Genomic DNA, 27,320 nt, shown 5'->3' with positions numbered 1-27,320 from the left:
GAACTATTAAATAGTTAAACTCTTAAATATTTTTTTCTTTAACTTGGAGAAAGATTTCCAGATTATGTTAGTCAGATTTACTAATTTATCGAAGAATCAAAATCAAAGAGAATAAAACTCACTTTTGTGAGTTCTTCCCACAATAATTAAAGCCCCTCCCCAATCTTTTATTTTATACCTTTCCCCCACCTGTCTGGTGTAACTGCTAAGTAAGAAGCATTCTTTTAAGGACAGCTAGTTCACATCAGTGGTCATAGTGATTCCAAGGTGACTATGACCTTGCCAGGGTTCTGTGAAGATGGAGTTTTCTGCTAAAGAACGACTGGCTATTTCATTTTTCTTTCACACTTTCTTATTTTACCTTTACTCTGTATTGAGCTGCTTATATGTGTGTGTGTATGCACGCGCATTGTGTATTTGAACAAGAATGAAAAAAAGAGAAATGTTCACATCAAGCTGGAAGATGAACAACATCCTTTAATAACCATTGATCAGCTCTGATCAAAAGCTAAAAGGTTGGTGATTTTAGTTTGTCCATTAACATGTATCATGGCATTTGTTCCATATATCTTGCATTCTCTATTTGGCATTTAGACATGATTTGAGGAAATTAAATGTCCATGAAATTGGAAGATATGCAAATTAGATAATGTATAATTTTTTTATAGTAATAAGCTATTCTAAGCAAAGACAGAATTTTAATAAATAAACATTAAGAAAATAATCAACCTTTTAAGGAAAAAATGGACAATTTAATAAAATAGTTAAATTGCTAACTAAATGTGTATGTTTAAAAACACCGCTTAATTGAAGTATCAAACTATTCTTAAAAAGAGATTTCATTTGAGTCCACACTAAAATAAGGTCCCTTTGGCAACTCCAACAGCAGCACCTACTGAATGGAGAAAAACTGCTTGTTCTTATACTGCATGGGATTCAGAAACATAGAAGATGAAATTTTAGGAATACGTAGTATGATTTGAAGTTCTGCCAAGGTATACCAAGCTCTTGGTTGATGGATACTGTGCACCTACTAGAAAATCAATACTGAAGTTCACATTTTAGGATAATTGTTAGAATGAGCTTATTGAGTTTTCTGATAAAGTCAAAGGGACTGTTCATGATAGAAGTATGATTATTTCCATATGATAGGAGTAATAGGAAAATGTGACTAAGTAAATAGCAAAGTATAGCCAAGGACGACAAATAAATTATGCTCAACCATTTACTGAGTGCTGCTTATGTATGATTTCACATTTTCTCAAGAGTATTTATCAAGAGCCTGCTGAATGCCAGGCAGTGGGCCTGATTCTAGCCATACAGATATAAAAAGACACTTACCATGTGCCAATCAGAATTACAAGGTAATTGATGTAGGAGGACCCTGGAAAGAATTTTAAAAGATAAATGAAAAAGAATAAAAAGATTGAAAAATAGTACCAGAGATGTTAATCCAAGGGAAGAAAATGGTTTATTTAGATCTAGTTAATACTTGGCTTCAGTGCTTACAAAGAATATGGTGACTAGCTCTTCTCCACCACAGCTGGGTACCAAAAAGGGGGAAACAAAATTAAGCTATGGTGTGAAGGTTGAAGAATTTAGATCAGTTTGAAAGAAATTTTTTTTTAATTTAAATTAGTGAAGACTACTAAACACTTATTGAAAGAAAGTATCATCTCTTTTCCATCTATTTAAAAATATAAATACATTCTTCTGACTTGCGTATTTCAGTTGTATACCAAGATGGCGGAGATGAATTGAGATTGACTTAACTTTCAAAAAGCCCTCTAATCAAAGGTTTTGTGGGTTAGATTGTTGTCAGAGCCATCTTAGGAAGCCCAGAAGGACCATTTTGTGCCCAGGTTGTCACACTCCTTCATGGAGGAGGCAGTGTGTGGGAGAAAACTGCTGGAGTGACTGGCAGCAATCCATGTTGGTACCTTCTGTGGTGATTTCTCAAGTTCCAGAGAGTTCTTCAATGTAAATAACATGTGATGCTGTGATTTGCTGGCACTTCCAGTTAGAATTTTAAAAAAAGCAACAAAATTGGAAGCAACACCATGAAAGTAAAGGGTTTGGAGAATATTCCTATTTTGGAGTTTGGTTTTTGTATTTAGAGCTGAAGGTAGCCTAGCATCCTCGATAGATATAGCAACTATCCAAAAAGACGTTTCAATTTTTTTCCACACATTTTATGTCCAGAAGAGAAAACCCAAGAGAGTGATGTGTTTAAGGGAAGAGAAACTCAGAGGAAGCAGTGAATAAGAAGCAAGCAGATAAAGTCATCTGTGATAATACATTCATTTTTGATTAAGAGATAGAAACTTGTCAGTTTAGGCCGTTTAAATTTTATTTCTCTTTAATTTAGAACAAATTGTGTGTGTGTGTGTGTGTGTGTGTGTGTGTGTGTTTGCGCTTACTCTTCAGCACCTAATGTGTAGAAACTTTGTTTCAAAGATGCAGAGTGGTTTTTCTGGTGGAGTAGTGTGGTGAGAACACTGTGCTAATGGAGCCAAGGACTTATGCTTGGACCCCATGGGACTCTTAGTTCTGCTAGGTCCCTGGCCCCAGACTGTTCCCTAGACATCCAGCTGTCCTCTCAAGTGTGGCGTTAGTTAAGGCATGGGCGAGAGTGTGTATAATTCACCTCACATCTATCACCATATTGGAAAAAAAGCTGAAAAGGGCTGTGTCTCGCAGGTAGTAGGCTAATATTCATATTTTTATGTGCAAAATAAAATATATTTCTGTGTACTTCAAAATGGATGGATGGAGGCATTTTTTAAAGACAGGGCTATTTTTTTGCATTTGGTTGACTTCAGCGTGAAGTATGAAGGTGGTGTGCCTTCATGTCTAGCTTGATCAACAATGAAAATTCCCATTTATTATTATGAAAGACTCCTTTTTAAGCAGCCAACCAGATCAAGCTCAGATGTCATCCCATAATTACATAGTTTGGATGTTTGGTTTGTTGAATTAAGATTGATTTCTGCCTACCTGTTTTCTGGGGGCAAAACTCCAAGTGATGAAGGATTATGGGAGAGAGAAGACTAAATTGATTTATTATATTTGCAGTGTCTAATGTTTAACATTAGAACATTTCTAATGTTAATTTCTGGAACATTTCTCTCTAGGAAATTTCTAATGGCACTCTATGCTGCTTTGTGTGTGCGTGCGTGTGTTTTCACCTTCTAGCAGTGAGTATTTTTGAATTTCAAAGATTTATGAACCTCAATGGCCATCTTTGCTATTTAAGTTATACAACCGAATGTCACTGGGCTGCCAACTTTTAGAACCATTTATAAAACAAGTTACCTAATATAACCCAAATTACATTTTGTAAATTATATGCTAATTGATGCAACTCCACATTCACAGCCTGTTTTCCTAGAAATGAACAGATAACTCAATATCCAGTGCTACCAGTTTTGCATTAGCTAGTATGGGATCTTCCCCACCTGATTTTTAAAAGCTGGGTTAAAACAATGATTTGAAATATCAATTTTAAAATTATATATATATATATTTTACTATAGCAAAAAGATTCTTTTAGTATGTCTTTTTTTTTAAAATTTATTTTTATTATTATTTTTTTGAGGAAGATCAGCCCTGAGCTAACATCCATGCTGATCGTCCTCTTTTTGCTGAGGAAGACCGGCTCTGAGCTAACATCTATTGCCAATCCTGGTCCTTTTTTTTTCCCCAAAGCCCCAGTAGATAGTTGTATGTCATGGTTGCACATCCTACTTCTACTTGCTGTATGTGGGACATGGCCTCAGCATGGCCGGAGAAGTGGTGCATTGGTGCGCACCCAGGATCCGAACCCAGGCCGCTAGTAGCGGAGCGCGCGCACTTAACCGCTAAACCACGGGGCCGGCCGCTAGTATGTCTTTTGCAAATGTATAGCTTGTTTCTCATGATAGCGCAACTGATTTAATTTGGTCAAATAGTATATGGAAATTGGATTAAATTATCTTTTCCCTAGGCAGCACTTCTAATCAGATTGTTATTCCCTTGTGTTATTCCTGTTTCAATTATTTTATCAATAATATTGATTAACTTTGGCACTTCTTACCTGTTAGTCTATCTAAACACGCATATGTAGGTATGTATATAATGAAGTACAGGCAATATGATTTGTTGCTAGGAATTTTCAGCATTTTTACTTAGTGGCTCTTAGTTATTCCTAAACTCTCTCCCCCTCCACTTCCCTAATTCACTTGCTTATATATATCCATATTCAAATTGTAGTTCTCCGTCTGTTTAGGAATTCCCTTTGCTCTATCCTACTATATCAAGTTAGTGGAGTTGTGTGCATCAAATTTGGTGTGAATAGAACCTGTCCAACGCTCATTATAAATGTATTCATTCGTAGAAAGACAATCTTGATTAGATGTTGCATTTTAATATGTAGCAATGTCACTTTAGCTTGTGTGTCCCAGATATGTGATTACTCTGAGTATATAGACAGAACAGTAAAATCATAATGGCACTCTCCCAGTACTCCATCCAGGTGCTCCTAAAGGATTATAGAAGATGGCTTTGTTTGCAGTGCCTGGAGAAGGGGAGTCTGGAGATGAATTGCTCTATGTCTCTGCTATTATTTTAGGTCTCCTTTCATGTGGGAGGGTTTGGAGCTCAAGGGAATGACACTAATCACAAATTTATAGCTCTTACTTTTTGGTAGTAAAAAATTAATATCACAAATTCTTTCATCAAAGAAATGTTTTGAGTACCTATTTATGTGCCAAGCATCATGCTAATTAGATTTACAATGGCGAGGAAGCCAGACAGGGTCACAGCCTTTGTGAACATTGTTGTCTGATGGAGAAGACAGATCAGCAAGCAAGTCATCATAGTGAAGCATGCTGTATGGGAGGGTACAGAGGCACAGGGTGCTAGAGGGGCAGCTACCACAGGCCGGGGGAATCCTCAAAAGCTTCCTGGAAGAAATGACATTTAAGTTGAGACCTAAAGGAGCTGAGTAGATGTCAGCCAGGCTGACAGAGTGGGGAAGAGTGTTCCAGGCAAAGAGAACAGCATGTGTGAATGTCTGCAAATGAGAGAGTGTATGGCACATTTGAAAACTTATGCAAGTTCTGTTGGGCTGAAGCATGGGAAGGTACTGGGATGGAAGGATGGTGGGATGGAGATATGTGAGACATGAGACTTGGGAAGTAGAAAGGGACCAAGCCATTGAGGGGCTTTATTTATTTTTTTTTTTTAAAGATTTTATTTATTCATTTTTTTCCCCCCAAAGCCCCAGTAGACAGCCGCATGTCATAGGTTCACATCCTTCTAGTTGCTGTACGTGGGACTCGGCCTCGCGTTGGACGGAGAAGTGGTGCCTCGGGGCACGCCCGGGATCCGAACCCGGGCCGCCAGCATCAGAGCGCGCGCACTTAACCGCCAAGCCACGGAGCCGACCCCATTGAGGGGCTTTAAAAGCAGTTTGACATTTTTCCTAAAACCAACTGGAAGTTATTGGAGGGATTTCAGCAGGGAATTGACATGGTCACTCTTGCTGCCACAGCAAGGCTGGAGGCCAGGAGAACACTTTGTGTGTGTGTGTGTGTGTGTGTGAGGAAGGTCAGCCCTGAGCTAACATCTGTTGCCAATCCGCCTCTTCTTTTTTTTTTTTTCTGCTGAGGAAGATTGGCCCTGAGCTAACATCTATGCCCATTTTCCTCTACTTTATATGGGACGCCGCCACAGCATGGCTTGACAGCTGATGCATTGGTCCCCACCCAGGGTCTGAACCTGCGAACCTCGGGCTGCCAAAGCGGAACGTGCGCACTTAACTGCTTGTGCCACCGTGCCGTGCCCCAGGAGAACACTTAATGGAGATGAATGTGGTACTCATGATGGGAGAGGCTGTGTAGATGGTAGAAGAGTCAGCTTTGAGAGGTAGGACTTAGTGACGGGTTGGATATGAGGGAATGAAAAGAGATTAGTTGGATGATTCTTGGATTTCTGGTCTGGGCTACTAGATAGATGGTATTTGCCTTCATTGAGACAGGGAGAACAGTTTGTTTGCTTTTTGATAACAATGATAGTCAGAAATAGTTGAAGTGTTAACTGTTTGAACATCAAGCCAACCCAAATGTTGGAAGATATACAAAACCAGAATCCATTGTGAGTGTGTCAGTGTGTGTATATGTGTGTTATTTCTTTACTGTGTGCTTAGTAGTGTTCTAGGCACTTTACAAAGATTATCTAATTTAATCCTCACAACAACCTTATGAAGTAAGGATTGTTATCATTCCCATTTTACAGTGGAGGAAATTGAAGACTAAGACACGGTCCTGCAGAGCTCACAGTCAAGAGGTACTGTGTGTTAATACGTTGTGTGTTTGTGCAGAGGGAAGCATTTGCTACTGAGTTAACCAAATTTAATTGAAGATGATCATTCAGTGTCTTTTTGTTCTTGAAAGGGCATTTGGAGGGTGAAGGGTTTTATTTATTTATTATATAAATAAAGAGTATAATATATTATATATTATACTCTGATTTAATGATGATAGGAAGGAAAAGATGTATAAGAAAGGCTAAAAATTAGGAAGTGAATCCAGAAAAGGGGCACAATTTTATTTTAATTTCCTTAATATCCTTCTTTAGCAAGTCATCATTAATCACAAAATCTTGCCTAGAGTTATTTTAGTTGTATTCCCAATTGACTTTTTTTTTTTTTGCCTTTGCTATTATTCCCTATAGCATAGGATATTTATGCTGAATGTTTCCAATACAGCACTTGAAATGGCTTTGGCATGTCTGCTTATGAAAGGGCTCCCACAGGAAACCAAAAATATTTTTACATGGAAATTTACTACAGAGTGTAAAGAGATTAGAGAAAGAGATATTGAGCCAAGAACCATGAATGATTTTTTTTTTTTATCATGTTTACTATCATTTGGTTTCTTTAGCTGTTCTGACCAGATGTTTTGAGTAACATCTACCAAGTTACCAGGCAAACAAAGCAACTTGCAGGGTTAGAGGAAGGGAATAGGGAAGGCATCATGTATTGGAGACACGCTGCATTTTTTCCCCAAGATCTCAAGATGTGTCACTTGATCTCTATTGGCCTCACTTTCTTCATCTGAAATATGGAAATAATAATACCTCCTCTGAAGAATTGTGGTGAAGATTAGAAACACATAGATATATACTAAGCTCCTAGCACTGTGCCTGATACATGGTTAGAACTCAGTAAATGGAAATTATGCCACATTGCTACTGATGTTAATAAAGGCCATCTGAACTGAGTAGCTGGTAAGTGGAGTAAGACATCATATTGGCTGCTTTTACAGGTTGTGGCCAAAAGGAGAAAATGTAAATGTGAGTGCTTGATCAACTGCAAAATCCTCTACAGATGCTAGGTGATACTTATCATTCCTTCTGACTGGGGTGGCCAGAGAGTAGATGTTTGGTAAATGGTTGAGATTATTATTAAATAAATACATGAAGAAGGAAATATATCAGTAAATAAAATAGCACACAATAAACTTCTTTGTGTGACTGAGTCTTGGAGTTGTTCTTCAAATATTGAGGGTTCACATAATTTCACAAAGACTGAGATATATAGAGAGTGAAAAATACACATGTGAATTAGCTAGGATATTTTCAGGAAGCAAAAGAAAATGTCTATGTCTTATTTTAGCAGAAAAGGAATTTTTGAAAATATATTGGATATCCTTTAAAACTTCTGATAGAGTTGGAGGACTAAGCTCAGAGAATGAGCAGTTGCAAGGGAGTTGAGGCAGCCAGAACCCAGACCACGTTGTGCCACAGGACTAGGCCGTTAAGGACAATACTGCCTCCACCATTGAACAATGGAGACATTCAGCTTCTCAGACCATTGCTCCAGACTTTTCACAGTGGATATTGCAAACACTACCCCTAGAAATTGGACTTTGTTGCTATTGATGGCACCACTTTTACCTTTTCTGTTTTGTTGTATCACTAGTACTGGTGTAAAAGCCCTGGGTGAGACTGTTGGGCCAAGCAGAGGTCATGTTCTGATGGCTTAACTGCAGTTGGGCTGATAAAGTGAACATGGGCTTTTTTTACCTTCTGTGGATGATGGGGGAGATCTGCTTGCCTCCAAACTTCACATAATGGGAGTTCTATTCAAATAGGAAGTGTGTTCAGGTGCTGGAAAGCCAAAGTATTCCCTACACATCCTTTGATGGTTCAACAGCAACATAGCTTTTGTTTCTGCCAAAATCAATGCTAACATTTCTATACCTCTGAAAATACACTCATCCTCTTCTAATGGAGGTGACCCACAGTCTCCTTAGTTACTGCATCCTGTTCCAAGTCAGGATCTCTGGGTGATATCTATTCTTTTTCTGGTCCTGCTGTTGTCCCATCTCAATATTTTGCAACCTGTATACTAAATTATAAGTGTAACTATTAATACCTCATGTAAATCAATGGGGTAAAGAGAGAAGGAAAAAAGGATGGTAGTTATAGATGTAATATCCAATATATACATGACATCACAAGAAGGGAAATAAGCGTATTTCTGCAGAGAATCATGAGACTGGAGATAGTATTCATGATTTCCGTTTCTACTATCCATTCCTCTTCCCTTCTTACCTTTAATTAAAACTTCATCTGCTTAGGATTCTCAACTGGTGGGGTGGCCCAAATTTTTGTTCTGGAGGGAGCTGAGCTCTTGATAAAGTTGTCTCTATAGGATTTCTGGTGTCCCCCATTAACTTTATTATTTAAAACAAACCTGTGAATTATATATTACATACAAAGGAAAAACTGTACCTACAATTTGTAAAACAATAAAATTAACGTCTGTGTATTACATCCAGCTTAAGAAATAGAACAGAACAAGTACACTTAAAGCTCCTGTCTCTCTCCTCAGTCCCATTTCCTGCTTCATCCCAGTATGTAAACACTATCTTGAATTTTATATTAATCATCTCTTTGTCTCTGTAGTTTTACTGCATATATAATCCTAAACAATATATAGTTAAGTTTGGAACTTTATGAAAATGGAATCATACTCTACGTATTCTTTTCAACCTGCTTTTTTGCTCAACATTATGTTTTATGTATTTATCCATGTTGTGGGGAGCTGTAGTTCTTTCTCTTTGCAGCATTGTATTCCATTTTATGAATATAACATTATTTATTCATTCATTCTCCAACTGCTGATATTTGGATTATTTCTAATCGGTCCTCCTTCTTTCTTTTTTTGTATTACTATTTTGAATATTTTGTACATAACTTAGTTCACAAACTCAAAGTTTCTCTTGAAGAGATGTGTTCCTAGGGATGGAAGCAACATTCTAGGTTGAGAATTTGTGTCCAAGAGCCAATGTCTGTTCCTTCCTCAATGGGCTGAGCATTTCACACCCTCCAGGGCACATTTCTCTGGTGAGTGGTTGCAGATCTCATTGAAGACTTTGAGGAAGACTTAAAGTATTTATCTGTGATATTGTAGGTTCCTTCGACAAGGGTACCAAGCCTCCTCTTCAATTTTGGAGGACTGTTAGGTCTGATACTTGACTATGGAGTTGTGACAACTTGTAGTTAAGTAGGCCTCTATTTACAAGATCTGGAGATTTTTGTTATAAAAATCAAGTCATGGGTTGTACGACTTTTTTAATCTTAGAAATCCTATGATCCTTTAGTCGCCATCATAGGTCCTTACAGATCAGTTGATTGCGGTTACCACATGGACTCTGCTGTCTCTTCTTGGTTACTGAGGCTGCCTTGTCTCTGGAGATTAAGTGCTGCGTTTTTGTTCTGTCACTCCAGAATCCTGACACCCCATTGAAACCAGAGAGCCCATTTCAAATGCAGCATCTTCCACCAGCATGACTGGTCTAGAGAAAACAATTACTAGAGCACTTTTAGAGTTGTTGGAGCAGCATTCCTGATTGATGTGTTTCTCGAGGCCTTGTTGAAGGGAGTGTGTTTTGGATCCTCACTTGAGTCACGTAGATAGGAGATTAGTGGGTGGAGTGCTCATGAAACATCTGCTCCAAGATTTCTATCTCCTTAAGTCTTTGGATCCCTTGTTGTTAACTAACTGCTGTAAAGGACCAGGCAGTGAATATCTTAGACTTTACAGGCCATGTATTCACTGTTGTAACTATTCAACTCTACTATTGTAGAAGGAAAGCAGCTATAGATGATTTATGAGTGAAGGAGTGTGGCTGTGTTCCAATAAAACTTTATTGGAGAACAGAAGACAGGCAGAATTTGGCCCATGAGCCATAGTTTGCCAACCTCTGCACTGAATTATAATGAAGAAAATTAGACATCTTAATGTCATTTGATGAGACCACCACTAAGTCCCAGTTTTAATCAACTTGCTAAGCAAAAATTTAGGGCTATTCTTAGCTGCTCCAGATAGTGTATTGTGTCCAGAATATCTGGTAAATACACCCGTGGTGATAAAAGAACGATACTTTATCCATTGTTAAGTCTCAACTAAAGTCTTCAGTGAACACATTACCAGGGACTGTGGAATTATTTAAAAAAAAAATTCCACTAAACATGCTTTAGAATTACTGTACCCTAAGTAGCAGTAACCGTAAACTAGAAGCCAGTCTTGTTTGCAAGAGCTGTCTTCCTTTCTCTATACTTGGTTGCCCTCCTGTGTTCCTTCCAGAGAATGGTACCACTATCCATCCAGTTTTGAGAGTCAAAAGCGTCCCTCATCCTCAGTGTTTAATTAATCACTCCTGCCAGTTATAACTCCTAAGTATCTGAAATTCATCCATTTGTCTCCACCTCTACCACCACTACCATCATAATTTAAGATACTATCATATCTTGCCTGAATTACTTCAATAGTCTCCTATTAGGTCTCCTTGCAACCCATTCTGCTTCTTTTGCATTCTGTTTTCTATTTTATTTCATCTGGAGTATGGAAACACAAATCTTATCCTGTTACCATTGAGTTTAAAACTTTTCAGTGACTTCTGATTACTTTTAGCATAGGGATAAATGCCTTAACTTAGCCTACAAGGCCTTACATCAATGTTTTTCAGACTTCAGGCCATGACATTTTAGTACGTTGAAAATCAATTTAGTTGTGATAAATATATACACAAATAAAGCAGGCGATATCAGATTGCACTGTAGGTAGTGAGGGTAAGTACTATTTTGTGAAACTGTGATTTTGATTAAGTGTGCATGTGTGAATTAAGTTGCAATGCAAGATGTATTTCTTACTCTGAGTGGTGGTCAATAAAAGTCTGAAAGATACTGTCTTATGTGTTCTTGTGCCTTCCTGTCTTTCCAGATCCACTCTTCTAACACTTCCTATTTTCTCTGACCTTGCCATTCCTCAACAAGAGGTAGAGTCTGTTTTTCCTCCCCGTGAACTTGAATGGGACTTTGGACTGCCTAGAAGAAAGAATGTTAACAGAAGTGACATTGCATGACTACTGGCCTTCCTTTGGCCCATGGTGTGCCCCATGCTACCTCTTATCTCAGGACCTTTGCACATCATGGTTCTCTGAGTTTGGAACATTCTCCCCCGTTTCTCCCTTTACCTCTTCTGCTCATGCTTACCCCAGCTCAGGTATCAATTTCTCAGGGCAGCCCTGTCTCACCTTCCTGGATCAAATTTGCCCAGGTTTGGTATACATTGGGCCTTTCTCCTTTGTAGCACTTGTTATAGCTGAATTTACCTTTGTGGAGTTGAATAGATGATTGAAGTCTGTCTCTCCTCCTAGATTGTAAACTCCAAGAGGTTTCAGGTATTGTGCCTATTCATACTCATCTTTGTACCATCCTAGCATCTTACATAGTGTCTGGCACACAGAATTTTCTTTTTGAAAGAGTAGAATCATACTCCTTTCCTGGTATATGAAAATGGCTGTAGTTAGTTTTTGGGTTAAATACTACTGTTTCCTTGATGTTTAAAAATTTGTAGATTTTTAGATTTTTAGATACTGTCTTACCTGTTCTTGTACTAGTCATTAAGACTGTATAATTACCCCAAAACTTAGTAGCATAAAACAAAGCTTTATTTTGCTCATGGCTCTTCAGTCACCTGAACTGAGTTGAAACACATGGACCATGGGGTGTGTCAGGAATTCGGGGAAGGCGCAGCAGAGATGGTTTTTCTCTGTTCCCTGGTGTCTGGAGCTCTAGCTGAAGACTTGAAGCCTGGATGCTGGAATCATTTGAAAGCTCTTTCACTCATCTTAGGTGGCTAACGTTAGCTGTCAGCTGGGCCTTTGTTCCTCTTTATCTGCCCTTTTCCGTGGGATCTCTCCTTGTGGGCTAGCTTGGGCTTCTTCACAGAGTGGTAGTGGGTTCCAAGGGCAAGTGCTGAGAGAGAGAGAGAGAGAGAAAGAAAGAGGGAGAGAGAGAGGCACGCAGAAGTCATGCAGCATCATTTCCTTTGCATTTTGTTCTTCGAGGCAGTCCAAAGTCCTTTCCAGGTTTTCAGGGAGGGGAAATAGACTTCACTTCTTGATGGGGAGTGGCGAGATTCTAGAAAAGGAAGTGGACCAGAAATATTGCTGTGGTCATTTTTGGAAAATAGAGTCTGCCACACCAGGAATTTGTTTCACTTACAGCATTTAAATACAGTTACTGCATACCTTCAGATGTCGATATATTTGATGGTTGCTTTGTGAATTAGCACACAGGGTCTCCTCCTTTCCATATGTCTTATTTTTTAGCATCCTGAAATGAAGAACTGACTTTTCACTTAATTGCTTCCAGAATTAACTACACTGTATATATGGTTTATTGCAATCTATAAACAATTTCTCATCCTTGGTTTTCTGGTTGCTGAGGAAGCACCACTCTGTTCTGAGAAATTTTTCCTGTAGAGTATTGTCAATCAGGAAAAAGAACATAAAGGAGCCATTTAATTTGATCTTCTGAAATATAATTTCTCACCTGAACTGAGTTGAAACACATTATTAACATGTAGAATTTAATCTGATAAATTGGAACATTCACATGCAGGTAATCTAAAAAGTGACTTCATATAATCACAACAAAAATATTTAAAAGCATTTAGATATTTCTAAATATATCTAGATATTTTTTATGTACAAATATATGTATTTAGATATGAGAAATAGAGGTTAATTCCAAATATAATTATTTAATAACTGTTGTGCTTAATTTTTTTATTAGGTCACATTTACATTTTTTCCCTTTTTTCTTTATGTCTTATATTCAGCATTTTGGATATCTCCATCTTACATCTCAATTTCTCCCATCCTCTTTTCATTTCTTTATCTTCTTACTTTATTCACTAATCTTTAAGCTCTTTGCATGTTCCTCTTCTAGACTTTCCTGTGCTTATTAAACATGATTAAAAAAATGCTTCAGCAGCCAGCTTCTCACGTTTCTTTCCAGTGTGTTTTACATCTTATTTTCAAAGTTAAAAAGTATATATACTGTGATGTCTTGATTACATGCAGATTTTTTTTTTGGTCAAGGATATGCATTGTTGACCCCAGCTCTAGCCCAATTGACTTTTATTTCTTAATAACATTTTTATTAACATGTTAATTTTGGCAAAAAATACTCCAGATCATGTCAGCAAGTGGGTTTTGAAGTTGACATGAATTAATGACTAGAGTAGAAAAAGGAATGAAATAGCAGGAAGTCAAAGTTATAGGTAAAATAAAAACGAATTAGGATTAGCAAAATTTAATGAATGAAAGGGGGGCTGCTTAATAAATGAATGAATGAGTGAATAAGTGACTAGGTAACTCCTTACAATACCATGCTGATCTGAATGTCATGAGTCTGCACCACGTTTAGATAATTTTAGAGATAATCAAATAAAGGATTGGATTTAAAATATTACCATTATTTATATATATCATCCATTCTAATTAAAGGAAATAGAGTTTTCTGTTGCCAATTTTTGAAGACTGATTTGCTAAAAATACTTGGGGTCATGGAGAAGAATATCATATAAAATCTTTCCTATCTAACTGAAAGACATATAGAAAGAGAATTCACTAGTAAGTTGGCAAAAGTAATTCCTGTTTCCTTCATATAGGATAGATGATGTATGTGATTTAGAAGTTAATAAAAATCAGAAGTCCTCGTATATTTATTAGAAGGGCAACTGCAAATGAGAATGCCTCAATTTCATTTGTTATTTAAACCACATAAGGATTTTTTTCCTAATTTATCCAAGGTACATTTTCTTTTTCAGAAGCAGATGCTTGTCAACTGTTATTTAAAGAAATTAATAAGATCACATGGAATTACAAAATAAAGCTGTTTACGTCAAATCGTTTGCAGTGCATGATGGCAAGTCTGCTGCTTTCTTTTGATGTTTCCGAGCCATCAGGCTACTGTGCTAGGCTGCTTATCAAGAAGGAAAGGGTGGCAGTCATTTAGGAGCTGTCACGTAAGACAGGTAGTACTGATAAAGGTATAAGATAACTTAAAAAATATTAAATTAAGACTTAGATTGATGTGTTAACATTGTGTATAAGCAATGGCTTGGTATGTAACCAGACTGAGGAGTCTGATCACCCAGGTTCTTGGTCAGCGTAGGAGAGGAATTCAGACACCGACACAACGGCAACAGCAAGCAAGCAAAGATTTATCAGAGGAAGGGTCAGATACACTCCAAGTGAGGAGCGGGGCAGTGCCAGAGAACGCATTTGCCCCCTGTCTTGGGTTAGTTTTATTTTTTGGGGGCTGTTTAGAGGGAAATTAGCGTTATCTGGTTACCTGCCAATAATGGTTTTTCCTCCACTCACATGTTGGGAGGAGGAGTTCTTGATCTTCTAGGGGAATCTCCGGAACTGTCATGGTAGTCATCCCCTGCAGTAAGGGGCCTAATGCATATGGAATTTGTATGTAAATTAAAGAAAGGTCAATGTCCTCTAGAGGTATGTAGCAGAAGGCTTTGTATGTGCTGTTTGTGCACCCGTTATCTTTATTGTCATGGTTGAAGGTCTCAGACTCCCGTGGCGGTGCCAGGCGGGTCTCAGTTCTCCTTTATCTGCATCTTGTAGGATGCCAGCAAGACGCTTCACTGATGCAGCAAGGTCTCCAACTATGATCCCCCGCTCATGTCTGGATGCCAGTAAGATACTCCACTGATGCAGCAAGGTCTCCAACTATGATCCCTCGCTCATGTCTACCTAGCGACCTATCTCAGGTGCATATTATAAGGCTGTGAGTGAAGGCAGAGCTGTGGGAATTACATATCACTAGAGAGAATTCTCTTCCCCTCTTCCAGTTAGATAGGAAAGATTTTATAGAATGGGTGAGATTTCAGTAGCTGTTTGAGTGAAAGAAGGGAGACATCTGGAAGAGCTGGGAACCCAAGAAGGCAAGCTGATGTATGTCACTAGTCTCTTTATCATACTAGAAAGAACAAGGAGAGGGCATCAAATTACTGCCTTCTTTTGGTTTCAGTATTTCTTTTCTCCTCAAATATTGTATTTTTAGTGTAGAGAAAATGCTCCAGTTGCTTTTCATTTTAATGATGAAAATACCTAGTTTCTAAAACTGCAATTTAAGCCCTTTGGGGACACAGTTGGGCACCACTGTGCTGGGGAAGAGTTCATCACAGAGTTGAAAAATACGATTAAGCCACAGGCTAGTCTTCTCTTATTCAGACTGAATAGTGTCCGTTTAAAACATCATTCCTTGTGGATCCTATTTCCCTGCCCCTCAATGGCTATGGCTGTCTACTCTTTCCTTCCAAATTCCCTCTGTCCCTCTTGATTTGTGGGATCCTATCTGCCCATGGTAATCTAGAAAGAGATGGACCAGTGTTGAATCAGGAAGATAGCCTGCCTTATGCACCAGCAAAGCAAATTTACAAGATCAAAATTCTTAAGTGTTCTTTGTGGTCATCCATTTTAAAAGGCCAAGTATTCACATAGTTTCAGAGGCCAAATTCCTCCTCCTTTGAAGCTAGACAGAATGACTTCTTAGTGCAAGGTTGCCCAACCAGTACTGTTTATACAGAGTGACCCTTTGCTTTATTATTCTACTCACCAAGGGTGTGAAGATTGCGGTTTATCTTTTGATGCATATGGCAAGTTTGAGAGTCTTTGGAACAGTACGTCTAGAAGTTACATTCAGCCTGGGGTGTTTGGTAGTTGGTAACCTGGAAACATAATGGCAACAAGCAGCCATCCAAACACTGTTATTCTTCTGAGTGCTCATAATGAAAGTAATACCAGGAGGGATCAGCCAGGAATTGACTAGACAGCCCTTGCAAACAAATCTGACTTCTAGTTTATGGTTATTGCTAATTGGGATACAGTAATTCTGAAGCATGTTTAGTGGAATTTTTTTTTTTTTTAATAATTTCACAGTCCCTGGTAATGTGTTCATTGAAGACTAGTCGGGACTAACACTAGATGAAGTGTCATTCTTTTTCATTTGAAGGTTCAAGTAGCTGTTTTTTCCTCCATATCCAAGAAAGTGTAAGAGACTTGCTGTCTTAAATAAATGTGCTTTTTTCCTTCAGTATTTCATATTATGTAAGCACTACAGTTAAATGGAAAGGAACACAGCGTGGAAATTTGAGCACAAACCCCTCCCCCGATTTTATTCATTCATGTCTTTATTTTGGCATTATAAATATAGATGCTGGTGGAATAGAAAATAATGCAGGGAAAACTCAATGTTTCAGGTGTGACTGATTTTGTGTCGTCTCGTGGATTTCTTGAATTATTTGTATTGAATGTAATTAAGGCGCAAAGTAAGCTAGGCCTATTCTTGTAAAACCTAGATTAATCATGGAAATGGGTTAGTTCCAGTTTTGGGGTGCTAGAAGGAATCTCTCTGCAATTTCCCATTCTGTTTGGAACATTAGGCAGCTAATGTTAAGTTGTTGCCTATGTTTCTGTCTCACTGTATCCTAAGTTCCAATTTCTCACCATTCTTCCTTACCTTACCATTATCATTTGGGGATTGCAGGGTAGGAAGGAAGAGTTGAAATGAAGTATAAATGCAATGGTATTTTTTCCAACTAATCTTTCAACAAACCTAAGTTGATAAAAGATTTGATTGAACTTGTTTTTCTTCTTAATAAGGTACTTTATGCTCAGGAAAACAAACAAATAAACAAACAAACAAACTTGATACAGACTTTCCAAGAAGTCTATCTTATGTGCAAAGGGCGTGAAGGTAAACATTCTCCTTCCATTGTCTTATTTATTATTTTGTATATGTCTCCCTGCTTACTACATATCTACGTGCATTCTGGGTAACTATGCTTATTTAGCCTGAATTATCTCTCCAAACCTTAATTTATATGCTTCCATCAGTAGGGAATGCCCATCTGTTTTTATTTGAATACTTCAGTTTAGCATTGTTTATCATTGAGAGATGGCATGGCATAGTGGAAAGAACATGGATTTTGGAACCAAATAGGCCTAAGTTACAATCTTGATTCTGAGACTTAGTTTCCTCATTGGAAACTAGAAAAGTAGTTATATCTGTCTTGAAGTTGTAGTTATCAAGAAATATTAAGTGAATATCTACCATGTGTCAGATGCTGAACTGGATGATTGGGATGAAAAATGAGAAATATGTGGCCCCTGCTTTCCAAGGAATAGCTTATTGTCTAGCGAGAATGACAGATATGCACACAAATAACAGTTGTAAAACGTGATAAATGCACCACATCGTTTAAATCCAATGTTGAAGAACATACCAAGGGGGGATACAATTAATATTACATGACAAGGAGATCAGAGAAAGGACACTTCAGAGAGGAGCTGGGTCTTGAAAAATCAGTAGTTCAGTAGACATGTTGAGGATGAGATAAGAAAGCCATGAGCAAGGACATGGAAGCATAAAATTTCCTAGCTGTGTTGCCCCTAGTTTGGGCAACAGACCCCTGGAGTACAATAGGCTAAGAGCCTCAAACTTGACAGAAATGTGCTTTGCTATAACAAATCCCCAAAGCAGTGGTTCTCGACTCTTTGGACATTCAAACTATACAAAGTCCCCCTCAGCCCAAAGATAATTCAGATACAAGTTATGGGGCCTCAACTAGTTGAAATCGCAAGCATCGTATATTCAGATGTCCAAAGCACAGCTAGTTTAACATCCTTTGTAGAGTACTTTACAGGAATGTAAACTCTTTATTACCTGGAGATCTAATAACCCTAAAGGTAAATCGACACAGGGGAATCCACTTTAAAATCCTCAGTTGTCAACTCCTCAGTGCCAGTTGAGCAGTTGAGTGCCTAGGCAGGGGATTTAAAATTACTCTGTGACCTGAGCAAGAGAGCTGGTCAAGGTTCTGTATATACGGAGGAGATGTTTGCTTTGGAGAAAGTATTCCTCTTCGCTTCTTGAGCAAATAACATTTATTAGACATCTTTTGATGTGCAAACTATCCTTGCTCATTGTCAGGAAATTTATGCTTCACTCAGAAAGTAGTCTATATTTTCTTCCTTGGAAATGGAAGAACATTCATCTAGATCTCATTTCCTTGTGCTTGCCGTCTTAGCCATCTGTTGGAGAGTAACAAATGTTGGGCCTTAAAGTGTAAATCAAGCTAAATATGTATTAAGCAGAGGCTAATAAATGCAAGGGGAAAGACAAATTAGCACATTTACTAGGCTTTAAAAAATTGTGTTATTTACAGAATATTCATTTTGATTACTAGTAACACCCCATATCTTCATTCTCAGTTTATAATGTTAAGATATTGATTGAAAGAGGATTGCTGCAGTGAAAACTAATTATATATGTGAAATTCAGACACATCACATGCTGCCAGTTGCTAAAGACCCTGAAGATATTAGGAGAGATTAGTTTCAAGTAAGTAGGGTTCACAGAGAAGGTGTCAATAGAAATTAAAACAAAACGCTTATGTAAAGTAGAAAGATCTCAGGATTTGTAGTCAAAAGTCTTGGGCTGGGTTGCCTTATGGCTTCAGTGTCCTCAACTGTGAATTGGTGATGACAGCAATACCTGTCCTAACCTAGGTTTCCTTGTAATTCAATTCAACTCAACTCATTAAACACGTACTGTCCAGTTAATTGTAGGCTCTGATAGTCCAGGAACCTGACTTGTTCATGACCATATGGAAGCCTCCACAGATGTTTGCTGTTGTTGCCTGCAATGTGCCAGGGCTGTGCTGGAGGAATGAGGATAAAACACATAGTCCTTGGGCTCACAGAGTGAACCATCTGTCTGAGGAGACAGCAGTCAACAAATACTTTAACCAGAATACAGTATGGGTTCAATGAGGATGTAAGTGAAAGTTCTTCGTACATTCTTGGTTTTTGTTGATATGAATGATGGTGATTTTTTTTGCCCTACTAGATAAACTAGTTTCTTTTCTATATCTTTTCTCTTTATTGCTAAGATATGTGTCAGCCAGCTCTTAACAATCTTTGAAATTTTCGATTTTATGGATCATCTACAGTAAACTTTAAAATTTGGACTGAATTTCCTATCCTGGGAGCTTAGAGGGGATGTCCTTTTGTTGGTTGATGTGTTTGAAAATGAACACTCATTTTGACACTAGCCTGAGTCAAAAAGGGAGATAATAAATATATTGGCAAAATGAAAAAGGCTGATTTAGTAAATTTTAATTTTAAATGTTTTGGATTAGCTAGTGCTGTGGTTATTCATATTCCTTCTCTTCTCCATCAACAGGGAGAACTGGAAGTTTTGTGTAGATGTGCTTACAAAATTGCAAATTATGCAGAGGTACATATGCTTCATCAATTACCTCAGTTGACCAGAACAGAAATTTTCTCTTCCTTCCTCTCTTCCTCCCTCCCTCCCTCCCTTCTTTCGTTCCTATTTCTTTATTCTTTCTTTCCTTTCTTCCTTCCTTTTTGTTTTTTTTTTTGGTTTTGGAACTTTGTGTGAAACTTGATCAACAATTCAAATTCCATATTCACATATATGATGGTAATAAAGAAAAATTACGCTAGTTTGTGGTGTGAGATTCAACATGGCAGTGGGGAAGGGAGGCCTGAAATAATAGCCAGTAAACATTATGGTAGTAAGAATAGCCAGCCCTGGTGGTCTAGTGAGTAAGATTTGGTGCTCTCAGAATCCATCCATGTGTTGGGTGTCATACTGTGGTGGCTGATTGTTGCCGTGATGCTGAAAGCTATGCCACCGGTACTTCAAATACCAGCAGGGTCACCCATGGTGGACAGGTTTCAGCCAAGCTTCCAGACTGAGACAGACTAGGAAGAAGGACCTGGCCATCCACTTCTGAAAAATTGGCTGTGAAAACCCTACGAATAGCAGAGGAACATTGTCTGATACAGTGCCAGAAGGTGAGAGGATGGCGCAAAAAGACCAGGCACGGTTCTGCTCTGCTATACACAGGGTCGCTAGGAGTCGGAATTGACTTGAGGGCACTAACAACAAAGAATAGGGAGGTTATGAGACTGAAAAACAGTTTTCAGTCCTTTTAATTTTATTTAAAAATCAGAGACATGGTAAAATAATGTGACTCATCTCCCTCTTACATGTAGAGTATTTGTTTTTTGTAAACAAGCCTTGATATTATGCTAAGGAATAAACCCTGCTGTAGGCTGAGATGTGAGTGTGATGACAAAGAAGAGACATACTGGGAAAAATATTCTGGATTTTCTCTAGTAATTTATTTTTAAGAATAACAAAAATCCACTCCACCTGCTAAATATACCTTGGAATTACAGAAAATTTTGTGGAACACATTTGTTGAAAACTTCTAGACTAGAAGTACTAATGTCACGGAAATCTTTGATTCATTCTTTATGTAACAACCTTGTAGAAATGGGGATACAAAGTCTCCTCTGTGATGTCTTCAGGATGTGAGTTGAGGGACTCTCTCAGAGTAGAGGACAAAACTCCTACTGTCTTTGTAGGTGTGAGCCAAGATCTACGTTATCCTTCCAAGGTGGATAGTTTGATTGAGGCTTCAAGACTTTCAGTGTTCCTCCATAGGGCATAAGAAACTAAATTCCATGCTGCTTTTCCAATCACCAGGAGAACCTTATGATTTATTATTTACTATAATGCAAAAACTGTTCATGGTGTAATTAAAGATGGTGGCTTGAGAGTGAGTGCCTTTATTTGAGAAGAAAGGAGCGATATATTAGGAAGTGGACATCTTGCACCCTCACTCATAGATGGAATGTTTGAATTTGGACCAGGCGTCTTTGGAGCTTCTAGTTTTGGATTATTCCAAGAGGCAAAGTTTACTTCAGGGACCTTCTGTTCCAAGGCTTTCCCGGCAATAGTCAGATTGGGAGTAAAATGAACTTGGCCTTAATCAGTTGCATTAGATGTGAAACCCTTTCTTCTACCTCTTGATTTAGTTGAAATATTTTACATACCAAGTGCCATTGCTCGTTAATGGGCTATCACCTAGAGAAGGAAGTGAAATTTGAAAAAGATGGGACGAAGAGGAAACACTTTGATGTTCATGCTAACAGTTATTTACAAATGAGACACAAAGTATCAAAAACTGTTGGTTTTTTGCAGGTATTAATGGGCCAAATATAGATTTTGTTTCTTCCTGCATTTTCCTTAAAAGAGTTGCACTCATTCATTTTCTGTTCTCAGGTGAATGTATTTCACTGGGGGAGGCTGGAGATAAGCTCATAAGGGGGGAGTCACTGTGAGTCTTGAACTGTTACTTTTTGAGTCTTCTTATGCTTTTAATTAAGGAAAAAAACTCACTGAACCTTGAACATTCTTCTTTATCTACATCATGTACTTTGACCTCCTGGGGGATGGTGCAGTTTTGATGTGGAGGTGTGGTTCTTTTGACCGACTTCTACCCCAAGGGAATGCAGATATTTTCCCAATTAAGCTAGGTTCACTGGTTAACAGCAAGCCATTGTTTTTTATTGTTCTGAGCTAATAAGCCTGGTATGTGGAAAAAAGACCCCCCTCCTTTTGCATATTAGTGACAAAACCCATGACTGATCTTTGGGAGATAACTGTGCTTTCTTCTCTGTTTTAGTGGTGCAAGAAATAGTTAATTAGTGTCAAATTTAGTTTGATTATTTTTTTTTGTTCTTTTCAATTTATCTCTTGGCTTAACAAAGTAATAGAGGGTCAAGTTTCTTTGAAACTAAACCAAAATTCAAATGTAATCACATGACAGAAGTGCTTAAGTTTATGCTAGTTACGAATGGAAACTGTTGTTGGTGTCTCAGGAAGTATTTTTTACTAGATTTTAAGTGCACAGTTATGTGTGATTATTTCGAGAAGATGGCGAGGGAGATGAAGACAGAAGGGAGGCCTCTTATGTATCAGATATTTTGTTATGATAAGGGGTATTAAACATTACATTTGTTTAATTTTTTATTTTTAAATAATTTTAAACAAAAGTTTCCAAAGAGTGCAGAAAATTCCTTGTATACCTTACTTCACCCAGCTTCTTCTGTTAACATTTTATATAACCATAGTATAGTTATTAAATGCAGGAAATTAAAATTGATACAATGACCTAATTTACAGATCTTACTCAGATTTTGCCAGTTTTCCCACTAATGTCTTTTTTTTCTGGTTCAGGATCTAAGCCAGAGTCCCACACTGCATTTAGTTATCACTAACTTAGTTTTGCCTTGATTTCTACTAACTGTTACTGTTCCTCAATTTTTCATGACCTTGACAACTTTGAAGGTCAATTATTTTGCAGAATGTCCTTCAATTTGGGTTTGCCTGATGTTTTCTTGTGATTGGGTTGAGGTCATTTATTTTTTGGCAAGAATACCAGGAAATGATATTGTGCCCTGCTCAATGCTTCGTATCAGAGGGTACCGTTGGGGAGATATATTAAAAACAAAATCTTCTCTCAATCCAGAAATCCTGTTTACAAAGGTGGTAGAGAAAGAAAGCATTTTTATTACTGAATAAGCTTTAAAGCAGAATATGATGCACATCACAGGCAATTGCAAAGACAGAAAGAAATCTGCCTCTTATAGAGCCATGCAGATGCAACCCACTTCATACATGTTTTCAAGAGAAACAATAACTAGTCCTCAAGTATGAGGACACGAGAGCACCATTTGTCACGAACAGTTCATCTTAAATTTACCTAACAATTGGGAGTGACCATCTGTGTTAGCTAATTGGCTTTTCCCAGAAGAAAAACAAAATACTTGTTTCTTTATGACAGGAAGTAGTTTTGTAACTTGGAACAAGGTGCTCCCCAAAGTTAAGCTTCTGTCCCCCCACAGAAACTGGGAAATAGGGGTGCTATCTCCCTTGATGTTTACATCCTGGTGTTACTGGACACAAACACAGGTTCTTTTACCTGCCACACAAGAGGGGTCAAAATAAAAACTGGTATGCCAGGCTATGGCAAGGAAAGGGGTTTAGTTCGGGTGACGTCAGCTGGCAGATGAGAGGAAGCCCTCAAATTCGTCTCCTCAAAAGATGGAAGCAAGGGTTTTTAAAAGTTGTGAGGAATGTGGCTGCTTGTAGAGAGGGGGTGCATGTGGCCTTGCTGGTTTGGCCTTGTGAGGCTGCTTGCAGGGAGGGGCAATGGCGAGATAAGGGAATCTGCAGGTGGTTGTCCTTGGTTGTCTGCCTCTGGGGTGGATGGCAGATTCTGGGGTCAGGAAGCCAAGGAGTTGGGGTCTGGGAAGCTTCACCTTCTTAATCTTCTCTGGATATGGGTTTCCCTGTAATAAACCTCAAGAACTCATAATTAGGGCCGGCCCCGTGGCTTAGTGGTTGAGTGTGCGCCCTCCACGGCTGGCGGCCCAGGTTCGGATCCCGGGCGCGCACCGACGCACCGCTTCTCCGGCCGTGCTGAGGCCGCGTCCCACATACAGCAACTAGAAGGATGTGCAACTATGACATACAACTATCTACTGGGGCTTTGGGGGAAAAATAAATAAATAAATAAAATTAAAAAACGAATACTTAATTAAAAAAAAAAGAACTCATAATTAGAACTAGAGAAGCAGGGAAAGGGGATGGGTGCTTTTGGTTTTAACCCCATATATGCTGGGTTTAGTGTAGGGGTACTGATACCAAGGCCGGCATCACCAGGTCCTTGAGAAAGACATTACCTGGTCATGAAGTTGACAAAAGGCCTATCTAATCTTCAAAAAGATTGTAGGTACCTTTCAAAAAGAGGAGAAAGTAATTGTAATTGCAAGTTTTCTAAAGTGAATGCTCTAAGAAAAAGATGGGAAGGGAAAGCTCTTGTTTTCATCAAGGAGAATTAATCCTCTTTTAATTTATATTTGTCCTTAGAGTACATCATGCTGCGGTGTCTTCTTACTAGTGATGTTAGCTTTGATCACTTGGTTAAGGTGGAATCTATCAGCTTTCTCCACTGTAAAGTTACTGTTTCTTCCTTTGTAATGAATAAGTATCTTGTGGGAACATACTTTAAGACTATGCAGATATACTGTTTCGCATCATTCGGGGTTTCACCCACAGATTTTATCATCCATGGATGGATGGTTCTTGCCTGCAACAATTATTACTCCGATGTTTGCCTAATGATGATTTTTTGTTTCCATTGATCTTTCTACATTTATTAGTTGGAATTCTACAGTGCAGAAGAGTTGCTCACATTTATTTCTCTATTCACTTATTTCTTTATATCAGTATGGACTCATGAATATTTATGTTATTCTCTGGGTTAAAATCCAGTACAATCATTATTCATTTTGTTACTTAAATTATCCCTGCTCTGACCATTGGGGAGTCTTTCAAGATGGCTTCTGTGTCCTTTTGACATGGCTCTGCCATTTTTTGAGTATGTTGTTACTTTCTAGCACCAGGAGATATTCCAGGCTCGTTTTGTATTTTTCCTTCCCTGGCCCTAGAATCAATTGTTTTTGCAAAGAACCCTAGTTCATTTTGTTGGAGAATGGTATTTAGAAACCAACATCTGGGCATTAGGGGTGCTCCTTACTACTGAGATGTCATTGCTTTTAGGGCCTCTCAATAGACAGAGCTATAAAATATATGTATGTATGCAAATACACACATTTACATTTATTTCTATATCCATCTGTGTATATATGCAAATATATATTTAACAATTTTATTTATTTATTTATTTTCCCCCAAAGCCCCAGCAGACAGCTGTATGCCATAGTTGCACATCCCTCCAGTTGCTGCATGTGGGACGCGGCCTTAGCATGGCCAGAGAAGCGGTATGTCGGTGCGCACCTGGGATCCGAACCCGGGCTGCCAGCGGCGGAGTGCGCGCACTCAACTGCCCAGCCACGAGGCCGGCCCTATGCAAATATATATTTAAAAAACTGAGTTCATACTGATACCTCCAATTCCACACCAACACCACAGGGTTCATTCCAGCCTTCCCCATTCTTTATTCGTAACTTATTTCTCTAACAATGGGAAACGCCACTCTCATTATCCATGATATATTTATGTATTTGTTCAATTTTAGTGTATACACAAAATAGTTTTAGAATTGCTAACCCATACTCCTATGAGAAACATTTAATTAACTAGAGTCAGTGTTTGTGTAGTTCTTTTTGTCGTTAGCTTTCCAGTATACAGTAAGAATACTATTTTCCCAAGTTAGTTAGGTTAGTTTTTTTCTTCCTCTTCCCTTCCAGCGTGGTTGTGTTATTTATTGTAATACAGTTAGGTTCATTTGTTACTGCTTATGTTCTATTTTGGGTACCCTACATTGTGGTTGATCTTAATTATTTGCCATGGTCCTAAAAGTCAAAGGGTATACAAGAAAGCTATACTGAGAGAAGTATCCTCCTCCCCCTCCATCCCTACTGCTTGGTTCTTAGTCCTGCATTCTTTACACCTGGTTCCTGTCCATTTCTCATAAGAAACCATTCTTCTTAGTTTCTGATTTATCTTTCGTGTCCTTATCCTGTCCTTTTCCACAAATGAGCAGATACACGTATTTTTCCTTCTATATTCCTTTCTTTCCCGTATGAAGGATCCACACTCTAGCTATTCTTTGGCACTTTGCTATTTTTTACTTAATGATATATCCTGGAAATCTCTCCATATTGGTACATAAAGATCTGTCTCATTCTTAATTGCAACCTCAGTATGGACGTATCATACTGTTCTCAACCATTCTCCTATGTGTGGGCATTTAGGTGTTCCTAATATTTTGTAATTATGAACAATACCCCTAACGATTCTGATTCCCATTACAATGTGTAAGTTTTTTCCCCGACACTAAGCAATTCTCTGACACCAACTGGGTGTCCTATAATTCTACTCAATTCTGACACTGCCTACCTGGAGATAGTATCAGATCCCACAGAGTAAGCACTCGGTGCTACAAGCCTGTCCCCCTCCCCCAACAACAGACGCCAGTGGCAAGTCCAGGTTGTTACCTGTGCTTTTGATGGCTCGGCTATAGATTGGAGGTTTCAACGACCCCCTCCTTGTGTTTGATTAATTTGCTAGAGCTGCTCACAGAACTCAGAGAAACATTTTACTTACGAGATTACTGGTTTATGCTCTCTGAGCTGCCACTCTCCCCAAATCTCTGGGTGTTCACCAACTTGGAAGCTTTCTGAACCCAGTCTTTTGGGTTTTTATGGAGGCTTCATTACATAGGCATGATTGATTATATCATTGGCCATTGGTGATTGATTCAACCTCCAGCCCCTTTCCCCTCTCCAGTGGTCAGGAAAGTGGTACTGAAAGTTCCAACCTTCCAGTCACATGGTTGGTTCACCTGGCAACTAGCCCTCATCCTTAGGTGCTTTTCAAAAGTCACCTCATTAACATAAATTCCCAGGTATAGTTGAGAGGGGTTTGTTATGAATATCAAGACACCTTTGTTGCTCTAATCACTTAGGAAATTCCAATGGTTTTAGGAACTCTGTGCCAGGCATGGAGGACCCAATATATATTTCTTATTATAAATCACATTATGAGGTATATGTTCAGAGTAGATTCCTAGATGTGAAATTGCTGAGTCAAAAGATAAGAGACTATGTAGTTTTGTTAGATATTGCCAAATACCCCTCTGGAAGCCTGTACCAGTTTGCATTCTCATCATCAATGTATGAGAATACCTGTCTCCAGAGGGCACTAGTTATATTGGATGATTCAGCCTACTGCCCTGGGGCATATGTGGTGATTTGCTTTTCTTGGGCTCATTCTTCCCTCTCCTTTGCCTTGCTGACCTACTCTATGTCCCTCTTGATTAACAACGTCCTGTGTGAGTCCTCTCATGGTTGGGTTTCACACCCTCCTCATTGATGACCCAATACATGTGACACATGTAATTGTGTGACTTCAAAGATCTCCCCTTGCTTAGCTTCTTGAATTTAGCTGATTCTCTGCTTCAAGGGAGGCTGGAAATCTTTCTCCCTACCCTAAATGCCTCCTAAATGTCCTGATTTTAGCATATATACAGTAAGGAACTTATCCTAAAC

The 27,320-nt window shown here is 38.5% G+C and overlaps 1 protein-coding gene across 3 annotated transcripts in view; it reads left to right on the top strand.

Annotated features, from left to right (window-relative positions):
- Positions 1–27,320, top strand: part of DCDC2 (doublecortin domain containing 2) — a 166,375-nt gene that overhangs the window by 12,508 nt on the left and 126,547 nt on the right. Inside the window, exon 3 of one of the 3 annotated variants that reach the window (XM_087438085.1) lies at positions 3,135–3,197. The exons of 1 other annotated variant lie outside the window; for it this stretch is intronic. In XM_087438085.1, coding sequence (XP_087294211.1) covers positions 3,135–3,197 — 63 coding nt within the window. Of the gene's footprint in view, positions 1–3,134; positions 3,198–6,276; positions 6,328–27,320 lie in introns of all 3 variants that reach the window. One more of the 3 variants, XM_087438086.1, reaches the window with a different exon arrangement.

The sequence above is a fragment of the Ceratotherium simum genome, chromosome 13 (assembly GCF_057802395.1).
Source record: "Ceratotherium simum simum isolate JZ-2026a chromosome 13, ASM5780239v1, whole genome shotgun sequence".
Lineage (NCBI taxonomy): Eukaryota > Metazoa > Chordata > Mammalia > Perissodactyla > Rhinocerotidae > Ceratotherium > Ceratotherium simum.
The sequence above is the reverse complement of the archived record's forward strand: the minus strand, read 5'-3'. Positions and strand labels throughout refer to the sequence as shown.